This window comes from Anabas testudineus, chromosome 14 (assembly GCF_900324465.2).
Source record: "Anabas testudineus chromosome 14, fAnaTes1.2, whole genome shotgun sequence".
Taxonomy (NCBI): domain Eukaryota; kingdom Metazoa; phylum Chordata; class Actinopteri; order Anabantiformes; family Anabantidae; genus Anabas; species Anabas testudineus.
Window position 1 is genome coordinate 15,506,409 of NC_046623.1, and position 24,268 is coordinate 15,530,676.

General features: G+C 43.6%; 1 protein-coding gene across 6 annotated transcripts; it reads left to right on the plus strand.

Annotated features, from left to right (window-relative positions):
* Nucleotides 1–479: 479 nt before the first annotated feature.
* ehbp1l1b (EH domain binding protein 1-like 1b) lies at nucleotides 480–23,785 on the plus strand. Of its 6 annotated transcripts, XM_026370698.1 has the most exons (25): nucleotides 481–1,063; nucleotides 3,795–3,852; nucleotides 3,931–4,026; nucleotides 5,024–5,077; nucleotides 5,218–5,396; nucleotides 5,613–5,731; nucleotides 5,896–5,985; nucleotides 6,570–7,292; nucleotides 7,593–7,658; nucleotides 7,757–7,894; nucleotides 8,147–8,368; nucleotides 8,455–8,611; nucleotides 12,292–12,750; nucleotides 19,191–19,377; nucleotides 19,479–19,627; nucleotides 19,743–19,791; nucleotides 20,049–20,373; nucleotides 20,543–20,613; nucleotides 20,745–20,793; nucleotides 20,906–20,958; nucleotides 21,221–21,332; nucleotides 21,563–21,662; nucleotides 21,866–21,939; nucleotides 22,306–22,420; nucleotides 22,529–23,785. In XM_026370698.1, exons 1-25 carry the CDS (start codon nucleotides 960–962, stop codon nucleotides 22,614–22,616), a joined length of 3,837 nt encoding a protein of 1,278 aa, XP_026226483.1. In that variant the 5' UTR covers nucleotides 481–959; the 3' UTR covers nucleotides 22,617–23,785. The 6 variants fall into 6 exon arrangements, with proteins under 6 accessions (XP_026226485.1, XP_026226483.1, XP_026226484.1 ...); XM_026370700.1 differs by lacking the exon at nucleotides 12,292–12,750 and having other exon boundaries at nucleotides 480–1,063; XM_026370699.1 differs by lacking the exon at nucleotides 8,147–8,368 and having other exon boundaries at nucleotides 484–1,063.
* Nucleotides 23,786–24,268: the final 483 nt, after the last annotated feature.

Sequence of the window (24,268 nt, forward strand, 5' to 3'; positions counted from 1 at the left end):
AAACTCCTCCACCCCAGCTGCTGTTGTCCGTCCATCCATCCCTATTCCCCTACCTAAAAATACACTCCTGCTGTCACTGAGGAAAATCCCTGTGCCTTGACCTATCTTGAACACACACACTGGCCCCTCTCTCATGAAGCTATTTCATGTAATTAAGTGGATGAAACAGCTTTTCCGCACAGCGCTGCAACCCAGGAAGTGACTCGAGTTCAAACTATGAGCTCAGTAAAAAGTGTCATGTATTCAGGGTGGTTACAGCTTGTGGGGAGGAGGTCACGGTGTGCAGGGCCGATTAAGTTAAATAGCCAGATAAGACTATTCCAGTGACATAGACAGTCCGGATCAAAGTCTGCAGGTATGGCTGAGGCTGTTACCTTCACACAGCAAGATAAAGCACTTTGCATACTGTTGCATCCTCATTAGACTCTCTTTGCATATCCTGCCTCAGTCTCTGCCTGTTTCAGCAGAGCAGACTTCACTGTATATTACAACAACCCCTGGCTTGACTAACTGCGCTGTCTCTATGTGGATTGCTGCCAGAAAGAGAGTGAAAGAAAGAGAGAGAGACAGACAGACAGAGAGAAGGAGGCTGTCAATGAGAGCTCCTGTCGCGGTTTGGTTGAAACTTTGGCTTCACATCAGGCGTTTATATCCTGTGTGATTGACACAGAAAAGGGCGGAATCGGTTCCTCTTTGCTGCTGGCACAGCACTCAGTTCTGCACACAGCTAGTTCTGTTTGGTACATGGCGACATTACTTTTGTTTTTCCTTTTTTCTGTGTGTGATTCAACCCATTGCCAATGAGCGCAAGTCGCAGCTTGTGTGCGCCTCAGCAGCAGCGGACCTTTTAAGGAGCAGCAGCAGCGCGCACAGTTGGATTATTGTTGCACGGAGGAGTGTTTGAATCCCCCTTTTTTTACCCCACTGTTTATTAGGTTTTATTGAACCCGAGGGAAATAATGACTTCTGTGTGGAAAAGACTGCAGCGAGTTGGTAAAAAGGCTTCAAAGTTTCAGTTTGTCGCGTCTTACCAGGAACTCGTCTTGGAGTGCACCAAGAAATGGTGAGTCCCGTGTGGAGAGACTGATTTTTCACTGTTTGTTAATGAATAACCACGCGAGGGCCTGCTCATCTCATGATCCACATTAAGACTCCATTGTGAGCAATGCTGGTTCTCATGTTGTGGGTCTTTCCGTTACGCTGCGGAGGATGAGGGCGTCCCTCATGGGCCGAGCCGAGCCAGGGTGACAGACTGCGGGTTCGATTCCCGGCTGAGGTTTGTGTGTGTCAGCCCATCATCAGGATCCTTAGTGTGTAGGGGCTCAGGTTCTTACCTCAGCAGACAAATCTAATGTCATATATAATCAGAAACAGCCAACAACGGGTTCTTGGTCACATTTGTGCAGCAACATTAACTCTGAACTATTAAACAGTGCGTGCTCTTGATAACATCTTGGTTTGTTAGGTATAAATAGAAATAGGCAACGAGAAACTCATTGAATAGTTATATCAAGCCTCCATCTGGTGCCTTAAGACTTTCCACTGTTGTGTAATTTCCTGTCATACAAAACAGCTGGGATATGGCCAGGTGATGCAGCACAGGACATTAATCAGTAAAAACTATTCAACACCACATAAACAGCAGCTAATTGAATCAAAAGCCTCAAGCAAACCACATATTTATACTTTATCAACATCTTTAGCTCATATTTATGCCTTTTCTTTTTGTATATATTATAAGATTAGCAATGAAAGGTTCCTCTAGCATCTTTAAACTTTTGCCCACATGTCAGTTTGGTCCCGTTGCTTCTTTTCTGTCCAGATTATGTTAACGTGCGGCACAATTGTGTAAGCAGCTTGTCAGCAGGATGCTAAGAAACACACATCAGTTGTTTTTACTGAAATGACAGAAGGTCCTCGTCAATAAAGGTTCAGAGTCTGATCAGTTACAGAGAACTAGTGTTGTCTGGACGGGACACAGGGTAGAGAAGGGAAAGAGTGACGACTCCCATTTACTAGTAGACTTGGGAAAGTTGGAGTGTCAGAGGTTTCTGACACTTACTGTAAAACATCAAACATCAGAGGTGGGAAATTCACACTTTGGCCACATGGGGGGTTTGAAAGATCTTGTGTTTTCAAGTATCAAGGATGAGGTAGAGTAAGAGACATGGGTCACGTAGATGACTGTAAATGATAAATGATTCGCTGCTGCACCTTCACTGATAATATGCAGCTGCAGTGGTGTTTTCCTGTTCTGTTTAAAACATATTTAAGTTTTTTATTAAAGACAGGAAGTCAGAAATGTTATGTTTAGATGGTGGCACAGCCAGAGGAAAAAGGCCTCCTAAGATACTCTGTCCCTCAAAGGGCTTTTAGAACAGCGGAAACAAAAGTAGTGAAGGGGGGAAAGATAAGAAGAACTAGCAGTTTGTGCATGACACCAGTCAAAAAACCATCAAGTGACGTTGACAGAGTGGCACAGATATAATTAAAGACTGAGCAACCGGACTATTTTTATGTACATTGAATTCCTCATGTGACAGAAACATGAGTGAAATTAGTGAGTAAGTAAGTTTGTTAATGCTGCACTGAGAGGAGGGTGATGTTTATCGTTCGTCTAGTCAGCTTTGGAAAAAACATTGTCTGCCGTCCACCCACATACAGTAATTACACGTTACTTAACTCTATTATACCACTAATGTTTGGCTGTGAGAAGCCAGCCACAACCCTCTACCACCACCCATTGTTACTGTGCTCATATGTTCGTGTTGTTGTCTTCTGAACCAGAATATTTCCTTGGCTTCCTCTCCCCTCCCCTTCATTACCCCCACTCCGTTGCTGCCGGTCTATTTCTGATGCCACTGCTGACCTGCTAACACACATACCACACAAACAGATGTACATGCACTGACACTGAAGACACTGCTCAACATCTCCAACTTACTGCTGTTAGTAATTCTCAGATAGCTTGATTTGGGCTCTATGTGTGTGCATGTGTTTGTTGTAAAGGGGGTTCCTTCTTCCTGTTAAATGGCACACCTCACATTCTGATCACATGTTTCCTGTTTCACTTCCTGCGCTGCAGATGATTGAGGCAATAAAAAGGACATGTTACCTACACACATATACAAATAGGCATGGGTATGGCACTGAAGATAAAACATGAAACTGAATAACAGAGCCAGGATAAGTCGCTTGTTTTCAATTCTGTTTATATAGTTCACTTTAGTTTGTTCTCAGAACACGTTCCTCAGGCGGCTTTAAACCTAAGGGCACATTACAAAACAGCATTTTAAACAGCTTAGGTGTGAATCATCAGACTTGAACTCATGATCTTCTGACTAGCGCTAATGTTGCCGAGTGATGCAGTAACAGGAACAAGTTCTCAGTGTGTGCTGCCACAGTTTTAGAAAGGATAGTGAATTGCCCCTGTGTGAAACATGTGTATTAACCATGTTGTAGTATGGTTTGTACACACGCAGGGGGTTCTCGTTGGCTCAAATGAACTAAACTGAATTAAACAAACAAACCAAGATTCTTACACAAACTGTGCAGCTGAAACAAAGTTAAACAGCTTCCAGCATACTCACATCATTTATTAAAACTCTAGATTTCCATTCATATAGACAAATGAGCATGTGTGCAGCAAAACACACACAGACACACATCAGTCCCTTGTATAATATTCACTTAGTTTCTAACATTTCTATAGTCTCAGACCTTTTTTTAGTCTGTAATGGCACAAACGATGGTATTATGTTTGTGATTGAATCTGTGTTTGTGTGTTTCTCCAGGCAACCAGACAAGCTAAGGGTCGTGTGGACCAGAAGGAACAGGCGAATGTGTTCCAAGGTGAAACCCACAACACACACACACACACACACACACACACACACACACACTTATGTTCATGTGTTGTTTGTTGTGCAGCTCCACAGTTGGCAGCCTGGAATCAAGAACCCGTACAGAGGCATGGTGGTGTGGCCTGTCCCAGAGAACATCGACATCTCTGTTACACTCTTCAAGGTACCAAAACTAAAACACACTATGCATTGGGCCATTTCAGAAAGGGAGGAAGTGAAGAGAGAGAGTTTACTAATTGAACTAATAATAACTAGTTTATTCCATAATGAATTTTTGTCGTAGTGTGGTAGTGGAAAAATCACTATGAAAGGCTGTTCTCCTTCAAAAAGGTTTGAGTTCAGGACAAGCAACAAAGTCTTGACATCATAATCCATACTAAGCGGCAGAAATGATGAGATAGTCTTTTTAAGACCACTACTAAATGGCCATTATCAGTTTGTCATCAGGAACATAGATATGGACTAGTGAGGCCCTTGTCCAGCTTCTTGTCAGCTCAGTAGATCGTTATGTTGGAGCTGTGTCTTTGCACAATCACAAACACTGTGTGTTAGGTTTAGGCACAAAAACCCCTTAGCTAGTACCAATACTATTGATTTCTAATGAGAAACGAACAGATGTCTCCCATTTTAAAGTTCAATAGTTTGTTACCCACCCCTCCACCCCACAACCCCCTCCCTATGTGGACTTTGTTGCTCTTTGTACCACATCACCAATGAGGACTTTTGTTCCTGACTGTTCTCCTACAGCGGCCAGAGGTCGCATAAACCCTCAGTTCCTTCTCTATTAAATCAGTCCATTGTAAAAACATTCAAAACAGCTTTGTGGCTTTTGGGGAGCTCAGGTCTCTTAAATGACCCATAATTCAAACCCTGATCCAGAGCTTAACACATCATAGATTAGTATGAAAATTATGTAAAACATAAGTTAGGGCCTTCAAACTCATGGCTTCTCAAACCAATAGAAAACCTATTGTGGGACAATAGTTTTCATTCCCTCAGTTGAGTGCAAAGTGCTTTTGCAATAATGTGCTTCATTTGAACCACTGGAAATACATACACAGTAATATACACACGGTTATGTAAAGGTCATTCATCAATACTGTGTCGGCATAAGATACTGAATGATAATAATAATTGTTTTTTTTATCTCATCTCTTCAGGATGCCAATGCTGATGAGTTTGAGGACAAGGAGTGGACTTTTGTTCTTGAGGGTGTAAGTATCTCTGGACTGAATTTAAGAATCATAAACAGGAATAAAAATACACCTATATGAAGGTGACAGCTTCAATTTGTACCTTGATGTGATTTAAAATGCCACGCCATAACATGGTTGTTTTTCTTGGTCATGTAAAGGAGAACAAGGGGCACCGTAAGGTCCTGGCATCAGCTGACATCAACCTGAAGCGTTTTGCCAGTCCAACTCCGACCCAGACCGACCTGACGCTGAAGCTGAAGCCGCTGTCTGTCAAAGTGGTGGAGGCCACTCTCAAGCTGTCCCTGTCGTGTGTCTTTGTTCGTGAGGGAAAAGCCACGTGAGTAGTAGTTTAATTCATTTCTCCTGTGGTGTTACTAACAACCTCAGCAGGGTCATTGTCACCAGTGTATTTAGGATTATAAAGCAGGTATGATAACTTGTTTTTATCCTCTGAAGAGACGTCATGTTGTGTGTTTGTCACATTAAGGCAAAAATGCATGTTGGTATTAAAAATGTTAACAACGTGTGATAAATGTTTGTCTTTATTCCTCAGAGATGAAGACATGCAGAGTCTGGCCAGCCTGATAAGCGTCAAACCCACAGATATCGGCAACATGGACGACTTCAACGAGAGCGATGAAGAGGAGGACAGGAAGTCAGTGGCTGCTACAAGTAGGCAGACGTGCACCAACACTGTCCTCTGACCTCCCTGACCTACATTATTTCCACATGTTGCAGCTGTGACCTTTCTTCCCCCTGTATTCTGTTTTTCCTCTTGTGTTCTTCTTCATGTTTCTCCTTCTGCTCTACTCTATCCTCCTTCCTCGATGCTGCAGCAGTTCCACGCACTCTTACTCGCCCAAATCGTCCCGCTCCCCCTCCTCCTGACAAGCTCAGCTCCACTGGACCCACTTTTTCAGCCCCAGGTAGCTCCCTCTTACCTTTTCTTCGACTCACTCCTGTTTGTTATTTGCATTAAAAACTGAACATAGGAACTCTCTCTCTCTCTCTCTCTCTCTCTCTCTGCGTCTGTTACTGGGAGCCTCACTATATTTCACACTCTCATGTCAAGACTGCACATCTCTTTAAAACTAAGTTATTCACATGCCGCATGTTTCTCATCTAGACTTTAATTGCAGTTGAGAATCATGTGACCGAAGCCTAATGCCACGAATCTATTTAAATGTTGATTGTATCTTAGGAGGTTTGTTATGTAAACATCAGTGTAATGAGATGATTTACAGACTTAATTAACATATATAAACATATTAATAATATATCTTTGAGTGGTCTTAATCATTTAATCCCCCATAATTCACAGTTCATCATATTGTGTTTGTGATATCACTCAAACGAGTCATGTGATCCTCACGTCAGTAGCACAATAAACCAACAGTAATCTCATCTTCACAAGCATCATTTTCATCTTAATCCACAACTTTTTCCCTCTGTCTTTTTCATTTTTTCTGCGTCACTGATCCATCCAACCATACTTCCACCTTTTCACCAGCCTGTGGTCGTGATGGGGGTCCTCCCAGTCCTGCCGTCCACTCCCGTCCTCCTTTGCCCATGGCTCCTCGCCCCTCGCCCTGTCGCTCCCGACACCCCTTCTCCTCAGCATCTGTCCAATTAGAGATCCAACCTTCTCCAGGCCCCTCCCCTCAGCCCTCACCCAGATCCAAGCACAAGAAATTAACAAACCCTGTCGTTCCTGAACCTTCTACTGACCCACAACCCGATCCTTCAAGCACACGGGCCACAGCAGCTATTGAATCAGTCCAGAGTGACTCCTCTGTCCTGCCTCTGTCTGATGTGTCTCCTGATGCTCCATCACCTAAATGCTCTGAATCTGTCTCTGCTTTACCTTCTGAATCGGTTAATTCCTCTGGTGCATCACATCTTCAGTATGATGTTCCTGCACATCCACCTACACCTTCTGTCGTGTCCTCTGAACCTTCAAATGCACCCGAAACGTCTTTACCTCCCAAACCTCTTTACACCGTTCCAACCGACACCATCACAACATCCTCCTCCACAGCTCCCCAAAGGTCGTCTCTCACCACTCTGACCCAAAAGCCCATCTCATCTGCCTCGAAACCTTTACAATCCAAATCCTCCTCTCCCCCAAAGCCCACACTGTCCTCAGAGCCCCCATCCACGCACCCTCCTCTCACCCGGACCCTCTCTCAGCCTCCCTCTCTGCCCAGAATCTTCCAATCAGGTTCAGTGAAAGGTATCAACAGACAGGCATGCTGCATGCTTCCACTAACATACTGAATTCTGTCTTCTGAATGATTGCAGCATTTTAATAACTTTGACTACAGTAATTATTGAATCGATTAGATACCAAATTGAACCAAACAGTTCCTTAGCGCAGACCCTACTGCAAACATGTGCACAGATATGGATGATTTTATGCTGCATCATATGAAATTGGCTGTGCTGTTCCGCTTTCGCTTGTTGCCTCTCACTGACCTCAAGTAGCTGTTTCATTATTCATCTATTCGTTACTTCTCTCCACATCTTTCCTCAGTTCCTGTTTCACATCAACGGCGCCCCCAAGAGGTTCAAATTGCAGATGATCCTACTTCAGCCGCTGGTCTGTCTCTGCTTTGAGTGTTTAGTTTGAATGCATTTGAATCTGTTGTTGCTGTTTTCTTTCATTCATCATCTTTCACTGTCTCGCCTCTCTACTAGTTCGCTCCCACATTTTCAGACCTCAGATTGTCAAGTCAATCGCCCGACCCTCTTCTCCCTCACCTTTTTCTGCTGATGCCCCTCCTCTGCCTTCTACACTTCCTGCCCCTAAATCTCACCCCACTAGCTCTGAGTCAGGTAACCAATGTATCTATAATAATAATAATAATTGAACTATGTGTATTTTTCTTTCAATATCCTTTCCTTTCTCATTGCTTGTTTCTATTTTTAAATTATCTTATCACCTGTTTTGCTGAATGTTTTCCTCTAAACACCTTCTCACTTCCTCTTCATAAGCTCTCTTTGCCTTTTTCTATCTGTTAACTATCCTTCTTCTATCCTTCTTTTCAGCTCATCTCCTTTTTTCTTTTACCCCTCTGCTTTCCTCAGGTGCTCAAGGTGCGTGGTCGATATCTGACTCTTCTCTAACGGGGAGCGGCGTCGCCCCTGTTCCCCTGTTGAGCAGTCCAGATCTGGATTCTCTCTGTGACCCAGTGGTTCCAACCCTTTCTTCCTCCCTTCCACGCTCCTTAGCCCCACACTCCTCTTCTCTTTCCACCTCTATTCAACCTCAGCTTGCTGTCACTCCTTCTGCTCCACCTGCTCAGTCCGGTACTCCAGCCAACAAACCAGACATTTCACCACTTGTTGTCTTGTTATTGTTATTTAATATGTGATATTGCTTTTTGTCTGTTCAGTGTTCCCCGTCCCCCGAGAAGAGAAAGACACGTCTCCAATCTCTCAAAGCCAAAGCAAAGAAGTGGCCAACATCAGAACATCCAGCCAGGCGGTCAGATCAGCCCAGAACGCAAAGGTGGCCGTCACAGAAAACAAAGCTGAACCAGCAAAGATCAGGTGAGGGCATGGGATGAAAACACATGAATGTATACTTTTAGACTGCTTGGTTGATTTGTCTCGAACAGCTGTGTGCTGTGTGGGGCAGAGCTTCTAACAAACAGCATAGATGTTGATGCTGGTGTGATTCAGAACATGGCCTCCTCATAGACAAACCAACTCAAGAAGCATAAAGGCGTATCCGAACAGACTGAAAAAGACTTGATGTTGCACGATTGCTTAAAGGAACAGTTCAAGATTTTGCATGTTGGCTTTCGATTTACATTTAGTCAGTATTGACGAAGTAGCTCTAAAGCTCAGTTATGTCTCATCCCAAAGATGTAACAGTTGTTTTCTCTCGTTTTTGTCTGTACAGCAATTTCTTTTTACAGTTGTTATTGTTTAGATGTTATGAATGAACAAAAAATGAATTTTAGCAGTGTTACAGAGGTTATATGTTGGACAGATTATTGCTTTGCTGTCTTGCAAACTAGAAATTTGACAAAGAAATAGTAACCATCCATAAAACCACAAATTGCCATGAATTAAACAAGCAATATGGAACCTGTTAATGACTGAGCTTTAGAGGTAAGAGGATTTTCTTTTGATAAGCAGATTGTAGTTTTTTATTTATTTTTTTCTAGACAAACCTGAGAATTAGATGTTTTTCTCATCTAATTCTGCTATTTTGCACTTCCTCGTCACACAGCTGTAGATTCCCCCGGCTAATCTAACAGTGACCGTGCTCCTGATATTATGGTTGTTTGAACATTAATGTTTTTAAAGATCAAGAAGAATTTTACATACTGACAATTGATAGTTACATAAAAAAGACTCCTTGGTGTATTCATCAGCATCTTGTCAAACGCATTATGGTCCAAATAACTCAAGTTAATCCACTTTAGCCCTGAGGCAAACCTGCTTTGTGTGTTGGGTTGGGTAACACTTCATCCATGTTTGTCTGATCCGGATCCAGAGACCTGCTCATCCTCAGTCGCCTCGTGTTTGGTTTGAGCTTCCTTGACGTTTACACGTGCTAACAATCGCAGCATGTTTTGTCCCCCCCCAACCCGTCACGTCTTGTGACGGACATGTGTCCCTCGAGCCTGACTGCCAATATCTCTGTCCCCAGTCCTGCCCAATCACGCTCAGAGCTGATAATTGCTCCACCCCCTCCATGGCCCTTCTCTTGCTGTGAGAGCTCCACCCCTCAGCAGCCCTCCACCAGCGTTGTAGCAGCTTTTATCACCGCTAAAGTTGAGGGGGATGTCGATTTTATAAAAACAATCAATACGATGCAGGCTATTAGTGGCAGCATTAAGGCCGAAAAGCCGCCACTGGCTAAGCCTGAGGCTGAGCCTGACTTTGATGACACCATCTTTGAGTCGCTTAACCACAGACAAGAATCAGGGGGTTTGTTTCTGGCAGAGGATGACTCTAAGCGGGATACGATCAAAAGGTGTCCTCCAGGGTGAGTATTTATATTCACAGATAAACTCAGGATCGAGAAACTCAAAAATAAAGTTAGATGCTCATGGTGAAACACACACAAACTCAGGATTAAGGAATATTGTTTATCTGTTCTGCAGTCTTGAACAGAAACCCAATGAAAAGGCCCGTGGAGAAAAACCGTCACTGACAGAGCAGGTACAGGGAGCAGCGACGGAGAAGGAGGAGGTGATTAAAGCAGAGCAGGAGAAGCAGAGGAGAGAAGAGGAAAGGAGGAGGGAGGAGGAAGAACAAAAAGCAGTCCTCCTGAAGCAGGAGGAGATGAAAAAGTATGAAGAAGAGAGGAAAAAGCTGTTGGAGGAGGAGAAGAAGAGGTTTTTGCAAGAGGAGGAGGAGTTTAAGAAGGAGAAGGAAAGGAGGAAGCAAGAGGAGGAGAGACTCCTGAAGGAGAGAAGAGATAAACAGGAAAGGCTGAGGGAGGAAGAGGAGAAAAGGAAGCAGGAGGAGGAGGAGAGGAGGAAAAGAGAGCAGGAGAGGAGATTCCTGGAGGTGGAGGAAAAGGAAAAACTCAAGAGGGAGGAGGAGAAGATACTTGAACGAGAAAGATTCATGAAGAAGATGAAGGAGGATGAGGAGAAAAGGAAGGAAGAGAGGAGAGTGTTTGAGGAGCAGATAAGAAGGAGGGCAGAGGAGAAAAAGAGTCTCCTGGAGGAGGAAGAGAGAAGAAAGTTAAAGGAAAAAGAGCAACAGAAAATTAAGGAGAAGGAAGAAAAGAGAAAGAGGGAGGAAGAGGAGGCGAAGAGAATCAAAGAGGCAGAGGAGATAAAGAGGAGGGAAGCAGCAGAAACAGAGAGACTACTGAAGGAGGAGAAGGAGAGGGAGGAGAAAGAAAGGATGGAGAGGAACAAGAGGCAACTGCAAGAGGAGCAGAGGCGGCAGGAGGCAGAGAAGAAGAGAGTGGAGGAGGAAAAGAAGAAGAGGGAACTGGAAGAGAAGAGAATCAAAGAGGAGAAGGAGAAAGAAGAAAGGAGAATGAAGGAGGAAGAAAACAGGAGAAAGGAGGAGGAGGAACAAAAGAAGAAGTGTCTGCAGGTGGAAGAAGAGATAAAAACAAGAAAGAAAAAAGAGGAGGAAGACAAGATGAGGAAGGAGAACAACAAGTCGGACGAGGACAAGCAGAAGATGAGAACTCAGGTTTCATCATCTCATCTAAACACTCACTCCAACATCCCTCCACCCAGCTTCACACACACACCTCCCTCCAGCCTCTCCCTCGATGCTCACCACCTCCCTCCTCTGGACAAAAGTAGTGCCACAGCCTCGCAGCAGCCCTCACAAACCCTCCGCCAGTCAAACGCTGCCTCTAAACAGACCAGCGAGTGGTGAGTTACAGCGCTGAAATAAAACGTCATGATTTCACTGTGGGTGTTTCACTGTTTTTCAATCTCTCATCTTCTTTGTCAATCAGCAAATCAGTGTTAAAAAAAACAATCAAATCGCTCCTCTTATTGCTGCACCCTTTGAGTCTTTGCTGTTGTTGTTTGTACGTGGCTTATTAAACACAATAAATATGTGGTATGTTAAAATATGTTGTATTTTGCATGTGATTAACATGGGATAGTCACAGGTTTCAGGGGTTAATTAGAAGATACAATAATGCTTTCACATTATAAAATAGCACATATCAAAACTGCTTCAAATAGTGTTTGTGTTGATTCATTGATAGAAATATCAATGCTTTGATTTTTCATGGTGTTCTTCCACTTCTCTCCTTTCTTCCTTTTTCCATTTCCCCCTGTCTCTCCCCTTACTCCAGTCTGGGGCAGGCCTCTCTCATAAAAGAAGGTTCATTGTCAAACATTGTTACCCCAGAAAAGAAAATATCTGCCGCATGTGCTGCACCTGACATCCATTCAGGCCCCACTGTTCAGGATAAAACAATCACATTAGAGGTCTTGACCCTGGTGCCACCTCCACAGAGGCTGTGTGATGCAGAGAATCCTCTATGGAAAGTGCTAGAAGGGAGAAGTGGGCAAGATGAACTTGAAAGAATCTCTGCCAAGGAGAGTGCAAAACCTTTGTGCAGAGGGTAAGAATGGATGAGGGGACGTCTACCTGTCTGCTTTCGTTGCCTCTTGGCCTTGTCTGACTGTCTGTGCCTGCTACGCTGGTAGTTTGATCTCAGTGATGCAGTTGGTATGAAATGTAAAAGTGTGATGACTGAAACTTTCATGAGGTCTTTTTTCTTCTAGTTCACCCAGAGAAGACGATGCTGAGACTGAGCAACAGCCAACGACGGCCAAAGACTTAAAGGCCCATCACATAGTCCCGCCTCCCTCTCAACCCGCACCATCAGAGCCCGAAGAGCCAAAGGGACCCAGCATGGAACCAGCAACCTCAGTCAAGGATTCCTCCCAACCAGCAGCTGTTGCCATTCTGTCACTGGAGCCGCTGCTCCCATCAAAACCAGAACCAGCACTGAGGCCGGAACCAGTTCTCCAGCCATCAAAAAAGCCACAACAGGAGGGAGCAGATGAGGCGAAACCATCTGATGTCATCGATGGTGGTCGGGAGAGTTTCATCAACAATAAGGAGCCAGTGTGCGAGGCGGAAAAGCAGCTGTGGGCAGCTGTGGAGGAGACCACAGCGGACACAGGAGCGGAAAGAGGGATGGAAAGTAATGAGATCACTGAAGAGGGTGTAATAGGGGGGTGAGTCAGTGACGGTTCCTTGCATCCTTCGCAGCATGGCGTAACGTGCCTGTTCTTCACCACATAAACACACACTCACACACCTGCACACGTACTAACATTCCTCTGCAGTGCTGCAGTAAAATAATTGTTGCTTACTCGATGGCTGCAATTAATCATCATCTGATGCTGTTTTCTTCATCTCGACCTCTGTCTTCCTACCTTTACTCTGAATATCTAAATGGAAGTGATTTAATGAGAGTATTTCACAGGAGTTAAGTTTGTGTATGTGTATGTGTTTGTATGTGTGGTAGTGCACACACAGAGGCAGATGTGTGTGATGCAGAGCAGCAGGAGGAGGCGCCTGCTGGCTTCATGTCAGCAGTAGTCGGGGTTTTGTACAGAGGGTGAGTCTCTCTGCTTGCCTGTGTGGTTAATTCAATGCAATGCAGAATGCAAAAGTGTTTTTGTAGACGAAGCTTAAGGTAGAAACAGTTGCCAGTAGCTGGGGTTGTGGATAATTTGCTGAGGTTTGCAATAAAAAAGTAAAAGAATCCTCTACCTCATCTCCTAACACAACATGACGACGTGATGTTGTAATAGGCTGTGGTTTGATATTAATAAAACTCAATAAAACATTCGGATATATTCTACATTACCCATTACACACACAGTATGTGTGTGTGCTAAACTGAAACTGAAACAATGCTGGGCTTTGAACACAATTGACTGTTAGTATCTTTTATCACTTAGTTGTTTAGCTGATCTGAGCCGTCACATGCATGGCACAAGAAGTTGTTTTGCTTGTTCTCAATCATGCCAGAGGTGATGTAAATAAATGCCAGCGAGTTTTAGTATTTTTACACTGGAAAAGTAAATGAGTGCGGTTTGGTTCTCAGCGTAGCAAACATGTATTGCTTGGACAAGCACCAAAACAAAGTCTGAGAAGGAACTACTTAATCAAGCATGCTGTCTGGCTTTCTGTCACACTGTTGTGAGTCTGCTATCATATGCAGGTCATTTTAGGATGAACTCCCTCTCAGAGTTTTCCTATCTGTCCCTTTAGCTATGAGACAGTGGCCTCCATCCTGCACACAACTGGATCCACTGATGCAGAACATCAACAACCCCCTGCAGCACAGCCAGGCGTCCTTTTAACTAATGAAAATCAGCCATGTTTACATGAAGCAGATGCAGAGATTCTCTATTCCTCAGATGATCCACTGACTGCTGTGGATATTTCACCACCCACATCCTTCTCCAACATGACAGACAATCAGACAACTAGTGAAGAGAAGGTTTCTAACACTCAGAAATCAGAGAAGTTACATCCAGAGGAGACGCGTGGGCTAAGTCTGGTGGCGAGTCTGCGACTGGCAGCCATTGAACAGGAGAGAGAGAGGGAGCAGGAGAGGGAGAGAGGGGAGAATGATATGATAGAAGAGCTGATAAGGGAGGAGGAAGAGAGGGCAGCAAGGGAGGAGAGAGAGATGAGGGAGAGAGAGGAGGCCGAGAGGAAAGAGAAGGAAAGAATGGAGAAGGAAAAGGAGGAGAGAGAGAAGCTGAAAAGGGAGAGAGAAGAGATGATGAGAAAGGAGCGAGAGGAGGCCGAGAGGAAAGAGAGAGAGAGGAAGGAGAGAGAGAGGGAAGAGATGGTGAGGAAGGAGCGAGAGGAGGCCGAGAGGAAAGAGAGAGAGAGGAAGGAGAGAGAGAGGGAAGAGATGATGAGGAAGGAGCGAGACGAGGCCGAAAGGAAAGAGAGAGAGAGGAGAGAGAAGGAAAAAGAGGAGAGAGCGATGAGGGAGAGAGAGGAGGCCGAGAGGAAAGAGAGAGAGAGGAAGGAGAGAGAGAGGGAAGAGATGGTGAGGAAGGAGCGAGAGGAGGCCGAAAGGAAAGAGAGAGAGAGGGAAGAGATGATGAGGAAGGAGAGAGAGGAGGCCGAGAGGAAAGAGAGAGAGAGGAGGGAGAAGGAAAAGGAGGAGAGGAAGGAGAGAGAGGAGGCCGAAAGGAAAGAGAGAGAGAGGGAAGAGATGGTGAGGAAGGAGCGAGAGGAGGCCGAAAGGAAAGAGAAGGAAAGAATGGAGAAGGAAAAGGAGGAGAGAGAGAAGCTGAAAAGGGAGAGAGAAGAGATGATGAGGAAGGAGCGAGAGGAGGCCGAAAGGAAAGAGAGAGAGAGGAGAGAGAAGGAAAAAGAGGAGAGAGCGATGAGGGGAGAGAGAGGAGGCCGAGAGGAAAGAGAGAGAGAGGAAGGAGAGAGAGAGGGAAGAGATGGTGAGGAAGGAGCGAGAGGAGGCCGAAAGGAAAGAGAGAGAGAGGGAAGAGATGATGAGGAAGGAGAGAGAGGAGGCCGAGAGGAAAGAGAGAGAGAGGAGGGAGAAGGAAAAGGAGGAGAGGAAGGAGAGAGAGGAGGCCGAAATGAAAGAGAGAGAAAGGAGGGAGAAGGAAGAGAGAGAGAGGATGAAAAGGGAGAGGGAGGAGGTGGAGAGGAAAGAGAAGGAAAGAATGGAGAAGGAAAAGGAGGAGAGAGAGAAGCTGAAAAGGGAGAGAGAAGAGATGATGAGGAAGGAGCGAGAGGAGGCCGAGAGGAAAGAGAGAGAGAGGAGGGAGAAGGAAGAGAGAGAGCGGAAGGAGAGAGAGAGGAGGGAGAAGGAAAAGGAGGAGAGAGAGAAGCTGAAAAGGGAGAAGGAAGAGATGATGAGGAAGGAGCGAGAGAGGAGGGAGATAGAAGAGAGAGAGAGGATGAAAAGGGAGAAAGAGGAGATGGAGAGGAAGAAGAGAGAGGAGGGCCGAGAGAAAAGAGAGAGAGAAGAGGGAGAAAGAGGAGATGGAGAGGAAGGAGAGAGAGGAGGCCGAGAGGAAAGAGAGAGAGAGGAGGGAGAAGGAAAAGGAGGAGAGGAAGGAGAGAGAGGAGGCCGAAATGAAAGAGAGAGAAAGGAGGGAGAAGGAAGAGAGAGAGGATGAAAAGGGAGAGGGAGGAGGTGGAGAGGAAAGAGAAGGAAAGAAGGAGAAGGAAAAGGAGGAGAGAGAGAAGCTGAAAAGGGAGAGAGAAGAGATGATGAGGAAGGAGCGAGAGGAGGCCGAGAGGAAAGAGAGAGAGAGGGAGGGAGAAGGAAGAGAGAGAGCGGAAGGAGAGAGAGAGGAGGGAGAAGGAAAAGGAGGAGAGAGAGAAGCTGAAAAGGGAGAAGGAAGAGATGATGAGGAAGGAGCGAGAGAGGAGGGAGATAGAAGAGAGAGAGAGGATGAAAAGGGAGAAAGAGGAGATGGAGAGGAAGAAGAGAGAGGAGGCCGAGAGAAAAGAGAGAGAGAAGAGGGAGAAGGAAGAGATGGAGAGGAAGGAGAGAGAGAGGAGGGAGATAGAAGAGAGAGAGAGGATGAAAAGGGAGAAAGAGGAGATGGAGAGGAAGAAGAGAGAGGAGGCCGAGAGAAAAGAGAGAGAGAAGAGGGAGAAAGAGGAGATGGAGAGGAAGGAGAGAGAGGAGGCCGAGAGGAAAGAGAGAGAGAGGAGGGAGAAGGAAAAGGAGGAGAGAGAGAAGCTGAAAAGGGACAAGGAAGAGATGGAGAGGATGAAAAGAGAGAGGGAGGAGATGGAGAGGAGGGAGAGAGAAAAGGAAGAGGAAAGAAAGAGGTTAGAAAAAGAGAGGAAAGAGCTGGAGACAAAGCAAAAAGAGGAGAAGGAAAAAGCAGCAAAAGAACAACAGCAACAGAAGACAGACGAGGATGGAAGAATAAAGGAAGAAGAAACTGCAAAGAAGAAGATGGAATGGGAGAAGAACAACGAGGGGGAGAGGAGGATGGTGGAAAGAGGTGATGATCATAAAGGAGAGAAACCAGAGGTGCTTTTTGTCTCCACATCATCACAAAACGATCAGAAAGTTGAGATCATTCGAACAAATGACTGGGCACCGCTGAGAGCAGCTGACTTGGATGATATTGCATGTGATGAGAGGCTACAGGGTGATGTAGAGGAGCCAGCAAGCAAATCAGAATCTAAAATAGTAAACTCAACACATGATGCTGAAGCCAGGTTGGTTTTGACAAGACCGGCTGATTCTGTCGCTGCAGCCGGAACAACAAACAAACTGGACTTGAGTCCAGACAAAGCTGCTGTGAAATCAGTTAAGAAAGGGAACTCCAGCCTTAAATCTGGTGCCATCCCGGTGTGGTTGAGAGAGGAGGAGGATGAGGAGGTGGAGTATGAGAGAGGCCATGAGGATCTCGGCTCCATCTGGCTGTCTGAGCTGTACATGGAAGAGCAAACAGGGTGAGTAAGGGAGGTGAAAGGGATGCATAGCAGATAGAGAGAGAGAGAGAGAGGGAGAGGGAGAGGGAGGTGAGTAACCAGGAAGGAGCTGGCTATGTGAGAGAGATCTGCTTGTAGCTGCTTGTGGATCAGAGGACTGTGCCTGCAGCTTCTTGATTAGTGCTGCGTCTAGGAACCAAGATTTTAACTCTCTACATCTGCAGGGAAATAATATTTATAGTGTTTCTACTCCTACTTACTGAGGGGTTGACCTTTGTTGTGTGTTGGCATGTGAGTCATGTCGTATTCCCCCCAAACAGCAGTATCACCACGTTGTGTGTGGAGGAAACTGTAATTTCCTCTTTATATCTTGCCTTGGGCCTGTCAGGCACTGAGTATTGCTGTCATTTGCTTTAAAATATCTAACTCCTGAAAAATGAATGAGTGGTAAAGTATTAAGATCGGTGGCTGTGCAGGTGCTCTACCTGCAGCTCATGGATACTTACATTTATACTTACAATTATCTACTAAATACTGATTGGAGCACGTTGAGTAACATGAGTGGAGCTTATTTAAATTTGGTCTTGGTCTAATCTCACATAGCCAGATGTCTGTCCTGAGATACTATGGAGTTCTAGAGAGTTCATGTCAGGTTTTTATCCTAATGAATCATCAGTGCTGTGCTCATCTCTCACTTGTCCCTAAGTTGGTATAAAAAGTGCTGTCTCGCCTTTTCAAACACGCTTTTCTTCTTCTATCCTTTGTGGGGTTAGATTGAGTTCTGGCTGCATGGGATAATTAGTGGTATGTTGCCAGAGGGGGAGTGGAGCATGTTGAAGACACTGTGGTTGAATCTGTTTCTGGTCAGTTCTGTCAGCCTTTGTGTTCTCTGAAATCTCCCTTCCTGTCCTCAGACCAGGCCACCCATGGCTTGCTGTCACCCAGACGCCCTCTTCACTTCCCTTCAGTAAACAAACTGATGACCAAAACCGTGCTGCCTGTCAGCCCGATAAACCAGAATCCTCTGCCTCCCTAACAAGTCAGTCTGGCCAACCTCATCCTAACCTTCCTTTGGTGTCTAAGGAAGAGGAGGGAATCAGTACGACGACCAGGCCTGAACCTGCTCTTCAACACAGTGAGATGCAAAAACGAGGAAAGAAAGATGAACAGAAGAAAGAGAATAAGGAAAGAGAACTTGGAAGCACTGCTGGCATACAGATACACACTGATATTAGCAGGATGCACACAGATACAAAAATGACTGATATACCTTCTGAGTCAAACAAGAGTCTTCAAATGAGGGATGACGATGACATGAAACCTTCTAAGAGTCCCAGTTTAAATAAGCACACTCACTGCACAAGGAGTGACAGTCCACAAATAAACTTTCCAACACAGTCACTAACCCCAGATCACAACGGTTCCACCAAAGATCAGCAGCTCCGAGAGGAGGAGAGATTCTTATTGGCTAAAATGCACATGATGACAGGCAACACAGCTCCAGCCTCCTGCCGTCACACTATGAAACGCCTTATCCCTGCACCTGGTGATATAGACTGTGGTGCCACAGAGCCCCAGAGTCAATCAGATGTTGCTGCTCAACTTGCTGATCACAACCAGCTCTCCCTTATTCCCTGCTTTGATGACCTGCAAGAAATATCATTAACTGAGGCAGAAGAGCCACTGGGAGAGGAGACTGTGTAAGTCAGCATGAGGTGTAAACCTGTGCTGCTATAAAAAACACACTGAAGTCTTCTATGTGTTTTGTTGTGAGTAATGCAGAGCTGAGCTTTGAGATCAAGATCCGTTTACTCATCATGGTGGAGGACAACTGGTCCTTTAAAAGCAGGAGCAGGCTGTCATCTCTGATAAACCTTGCCTGCTTTACAGACTTTGTGTGTGAAATTTCCGAGGCATGCAGGCATGGAGAGTTAAACTATGCAGTTAGGTTATATTCTGGTAAATGCACGATCCAGCGAGTTTACAACTAAAATAAAAGATTCACTAAGGTTCTGTGTTTGAATGCTGTGTGCTCCTATCAAACCCTCTAACATCAAGTCATTGCTAAAACTCGCTCTTATGCAAGCTTGCATGTGTTTGCACAAACTTTAAATCATGAAGATGCTGGCACCAGGTTGTTCCGATGATCTCCTTTCTTCCACTAAACAAAGTCTGTCTTTCCGTTCACCTTGTTTATTTTTTATGCTGCGTCTTCTTTTAGGATAAAAGACCAACCGTCTGACGTCCCTGATGGTGGAGGGAGGAAACTCAACGTTGCTCTGTATCAATGTGAGATAAACACATCACAACTTCCTACATTACCTGAAGAAGAAACCTCTGACTCCAAGACCCCTGATCCAGTTCCAAAACACAGAGAAGTTGGTGATGGAAAAGATGACAAGGCCGAGGTACATATTCAAAATACTCAAGTGTATTTACTTTTTAAATTTCAAACTTATTTATCGATATTCAACTTAGTCATCTTAATCCCTCTCTGACCCTGCACCAGGACCTGGTGAACTCCAGTCAGTCACTGCTCCAGTGGTGCCAGGACATCACCAGCGGGTACCAGGGGGTAAAGGTCACAAATTTCAGCACGTCTTGGAGAAACGGTCTCGCCTTCTGTGCCATCCTACATCACTTCAACCCAGACAAAATGTATATATAAAACATCATCCAGTGTTGCATTGGAAGATTATTCAGTTTCTGTGAATTTAAATGTATGTAAATGGAAGATTTTCTCTATAATCTATCCTCTTTTTTCTCTTATTAGAGATTTTAACCAGTTAGATCCTCATGACATCAAGCTCAACAACAAAAAGGTAAGGATGAGGTCACGTTAATTAAATGTTCTTTTTTAACTGAAGCAGTTGAAATACTATTGACTATAAAAGAATTTACGCTTAACTCTAATCTTTTTGAGGCCTTCTGCTAAGGTGGTCATCACTTTAATAGTAGATGCAAACCTCTAACAAACTCTGTTGATAAGATCAATATGTGTAGTTGTAGAGTGTAGTTTGTGGGATTCTTGTAACTCCTATTCCTTACTGACTATACTTTTCTTTTCTGGCAACATCAGGCGTTTGATGGTTTTGAGGCACTGGGCATCTCTCGTCTGCTGGAGCCCTCCGACATGGTTCTCCTGTCCGTCCCTGACAGGCTAATCGTCATGACCTATCTCAGCCAGATTCGCTCACACTTCACCAACCAGGAGCTGAGTGTGCTGCAGATAGAGCGCAATAGCAGCCAGTCCAGCTACGGCCTCACCCCTTCTGGTCCTGCACCCACTAATGTCGATGCCGCTGCTTTCTGCATGGCCAGGCTGAACGAAGGAGTGAGCCTAGAGGAAGGAGGAAGCAGCACATTAGTTGTCCCTCCACCAAGGTCCAAACGACTAGTGAAAGGTATCAGCCCATCATCATTCATCTGATCCCATTTTTAGCCGCTTTAATTCTTTGGACTCTTCAATGGGTTCATCATGACAATATGGTAATCAATATAAAACATATTAGTTTTAGATTAGTTTTAGATTTCAGAAGAAAACAAGGTCATAATCAGAATTTCTTTTTTTAGTGGATGAGCCAATAATGCCAGTCGCACCCCCAAGGTCCCTTACCAAGACAGTTAAATCTGGACTGCCTCAGGTGACACTTTCTCTGTCTTTATTATCTTAATATTGTATTTCAAACATCATAAAGCACCTCAGACTTTATAGGAAAATCTATATTTGATATGGTAGCTTAGTAATAGTTACTGTTTGTGTTTCCCCCTCCAGGATGAAGAAACTATGACAATCTCAGCAACAGAAAACACTAATACTACAGGTAGGTACACGACATGTCAGCCTAATATTTTTAACAAGATTACACTGACTAAGACCAAATCTCTCTCTTCCTTCCTTTTTTTCTCCTTTATAAATTATTGTTGTTTGTGCAGAGTTGCAGAGTGCAGCTGAGACCCAGCCCTCAAAGCCAGAAGCAGAAACGATGGTCAGTTTTGTCTTCCTCACTTTGCAGAAGCTGTTTACTTCATTTTAAATTACACGTTTCCAGGAGTTTGAACAGCTTGTATTTTTTTATGCTTTATCCTTTTGATCTCTCTCTAATCTTTTGACCGTCTTCGACCTCTCCCCCTTTCAATCGATCTCCTTTCCCCTTTGTCTGTCTTTGTCGTTGTCTGTCTTTGTGTATGTTCATGTGTATTTGTGTATGTCTGTGTGTCTGTGATGGGGCTTGTGGTCAGTGTCTGCAGGACACCAGCCAGTATGTGCTGAGTGAGCTGGCAGCATTGGAGACGGAGCAAAAGCACATCGACAGCAGAGCTGCTGTGGTAGAGAGGCGACTACGAAACCTCATGGAAACAGGTATATTTATATATGTATAGTGACAAAATTACATCATCAACAGGAGCAGGAGTATTGTTAAACATATTAAAAAGGTTGTAATTTTTTTAATAATTAATAATTAGTTTGGTGCTGCAAGTACCAGTACTACATCAACTCTTCCTTAATTGTTACTCAGTGTCTTTCATGCATTTGTATTGTTTATGTTCTTTCCAACATCCAGTCCTTTCCTGTTCTTTCTTTTTATGCAGGAAGTGACCGTGATGAAGAGGAGAGGTTGATTCAGGAGTGGTTCACTCTGGTGAACAAGAAGAACGCTCTAATACGCCGACAGGACAATCTGGAGCTACTGTAAGACCTCTTACACACTATACATATATATATGTATGTATCTATATATATATATATATATATATATATATATATATATATATATATATATATATATATATATATATATATATATATATTTATATATACACACACACATATATATGTATATAATAGTATACAGTCACATACACAGACAGTAAAATAGACAATTGTATCTACAGGCAAGAGGAGCAGGATCTGGAGAGAAGATTTGAGCTTCTGAACAGAGAACTACGGGTCATGATGGCTATAGAAGGTGGGTAGCAAACAGTGGAGGAAGAAATAGATGAATAATTTACAGTACTTAGCTCACAGCAGGAATACAGTGTAACAATAGTACAGTTTATGGAGTATTTGAATTTATTGAGATGATGTGTACAACATATAAACTACTTTACATAAACTGCAAAGAAAACCATAATTATGAAGTAAAGCATAGTAGCAAATAATTTAGAATTAAATGGAGTAGACCAAAAACAGAAAAATGCATGAAACAAAAGATTAATAAAACAATTTGCTGCTGCAGCACCAGAAGAAAAGCTAAGTAAACTTCCCCCTTCTTACTGTACAGTGTACATGATGACATGAACCATTATGAAAAATGTTGCTGTTTGTTCTGCAGACTGGCAGAAGTCGTCTGCTCAGCAGCAGAGAGAACAGCTGCTCCTCCAAGAGCTGGTGTCTTTGGTCAACCAGCGGGATGAAATCATTAGAGACATTGACGCCAAAGAGAGAGGGTGAGTGTCTGGGTTTACAGTTGTGTGAAAAAGACAAAACAAGCCCCAGAAGGTAAATATAAAATTCTTAAAAGTCATGGCACTATATTGTCATATGTGTATACGTAGGGCACTGGAGGAGGATGAGCGTCTGGAGCGGGGCCTCGAGATGAGGAGGAGAAAATACAGCAACAAAGACAAATGTGTCCTTCAGTGAGAAGAAATTTGAGCACAAACAGCTTTTACTACTGAGGCCGTGAAGTCCTGGAGGATATTTTTGTAACTTGTCCATAGTTTGTGTGCACAAGTCAGTCTCTTGTGCATTCAAGATAATATCGTATGTTTGAGGACTGTTGCAGCTTTTCCGATTTGAACGTTTGTTTTTTAAAGTGCCTTTTTTTTTTCCTGGAGAACAGCCATACTGGGGCTGCAAAGTGTGTATTCTTTGACAATGTTTGTTTAAAAATGAATATCTGTCTAAGTCTAAGTTTAATTATATTTAGTCTGTCCGAATGTCATAGTATTATTTTGATTGTACTTGCCAATTTCTATTTATTTAAATGATGTGCCAGATTGTTGTACATCAATTGCACATTTATTGTTTTGTGTGTTTGTGTGTATAGTCCTCTGTGTGTTTTTTCAGTATTTGAACACTGAGTTTCTGTGTTTGGGGGGAAGTGATGTCATGTCTCTGTCATTTCAAAAGCTCCTCAAAATCCAGGCCATTGTGGGCCATATCTTTGTAACCTTTCTGTTAAATGTAGACATAAAAAACCTGCTGTTTCTGATTATATTTTTGTTACAACATTTTTCAGTTTCAGACATATCCATCCTGAAAAGAAAAATCTAATATTTTTTTAACATATAAAACATTTAAGAAATCAGAATTGCACATGATCCGTCATGAGCTGGACTCAAACAGGGTACAGGGTACATATTCTTATCTGCAGAACGATTACCTGACATCACAGTTTGATAAAGCCTTAAAGTTTTTCAACATAGGTAATATTTTATTTTTTTGATATTAGTTGATGAAAGTGTTCTTAAAGGTTATCGAGCCTTGGTGGACACAAAGGATGCACAAAATGCTTTGTAGCCGACAGCATGTTTTTCACTTTAAACTCTGTGTGCCTTAAATTACCCATAAGGTGTAAAGTTGTGATGTTCGTGACTGCTTTATTCACAGGAATGACCCTGTTTCCTTGTTTCTGTGTTGTTTGACTACTGTTTGCATGGTTTTTGAGGTGTGCTGATAAAGTGGTACTCTGTTTCACATCACTACTGTATGTCTGTCACACACTGTAGACCTGATGCTGTTTATTTAAGAAAGAAGATGCAAGTGAATGATGAGAAAAATAAATATTGGTTGGTTGCTTCCTTTTGGCATTACTGATTCTGTGTTTTTTGGAAGGTTATTATATCATCTGAAATGTAGTATATCCTTGCAACAAATCCAACACTGAAGTTAATATTTTAATATATTTGTGTTGTTTTTATCTCTTCAACTCAGTATTAAGGCTGCAGCTTGCATGTTGAATTATGATTCCTCATTATAGTGTCTTCCCAGGCATCTTTTATGTATAAAACTACAAATAGCAAAACAGCAACAGCAATGTGCAAAGCATGGACAGGGCTCACTTGTTGGATGTGTGGATGAACACAGTAGTCTCTCTTCTCCCACTAAGGGTCTGAACAAACTGGATTTATTTGTTTTTGATGGCTGCTGGAATAATTTTAGGACTGCAGCCTTAAAGATGATTCTGAGTATCTGAGAGCTACATCTGGGTCACATTCACAGTTTGAGGCCGTAAGTGTGTCTGTTTTACTGGGTTAGCTTGTTGAATGTAGCCACATTAGCTGCACATGCTA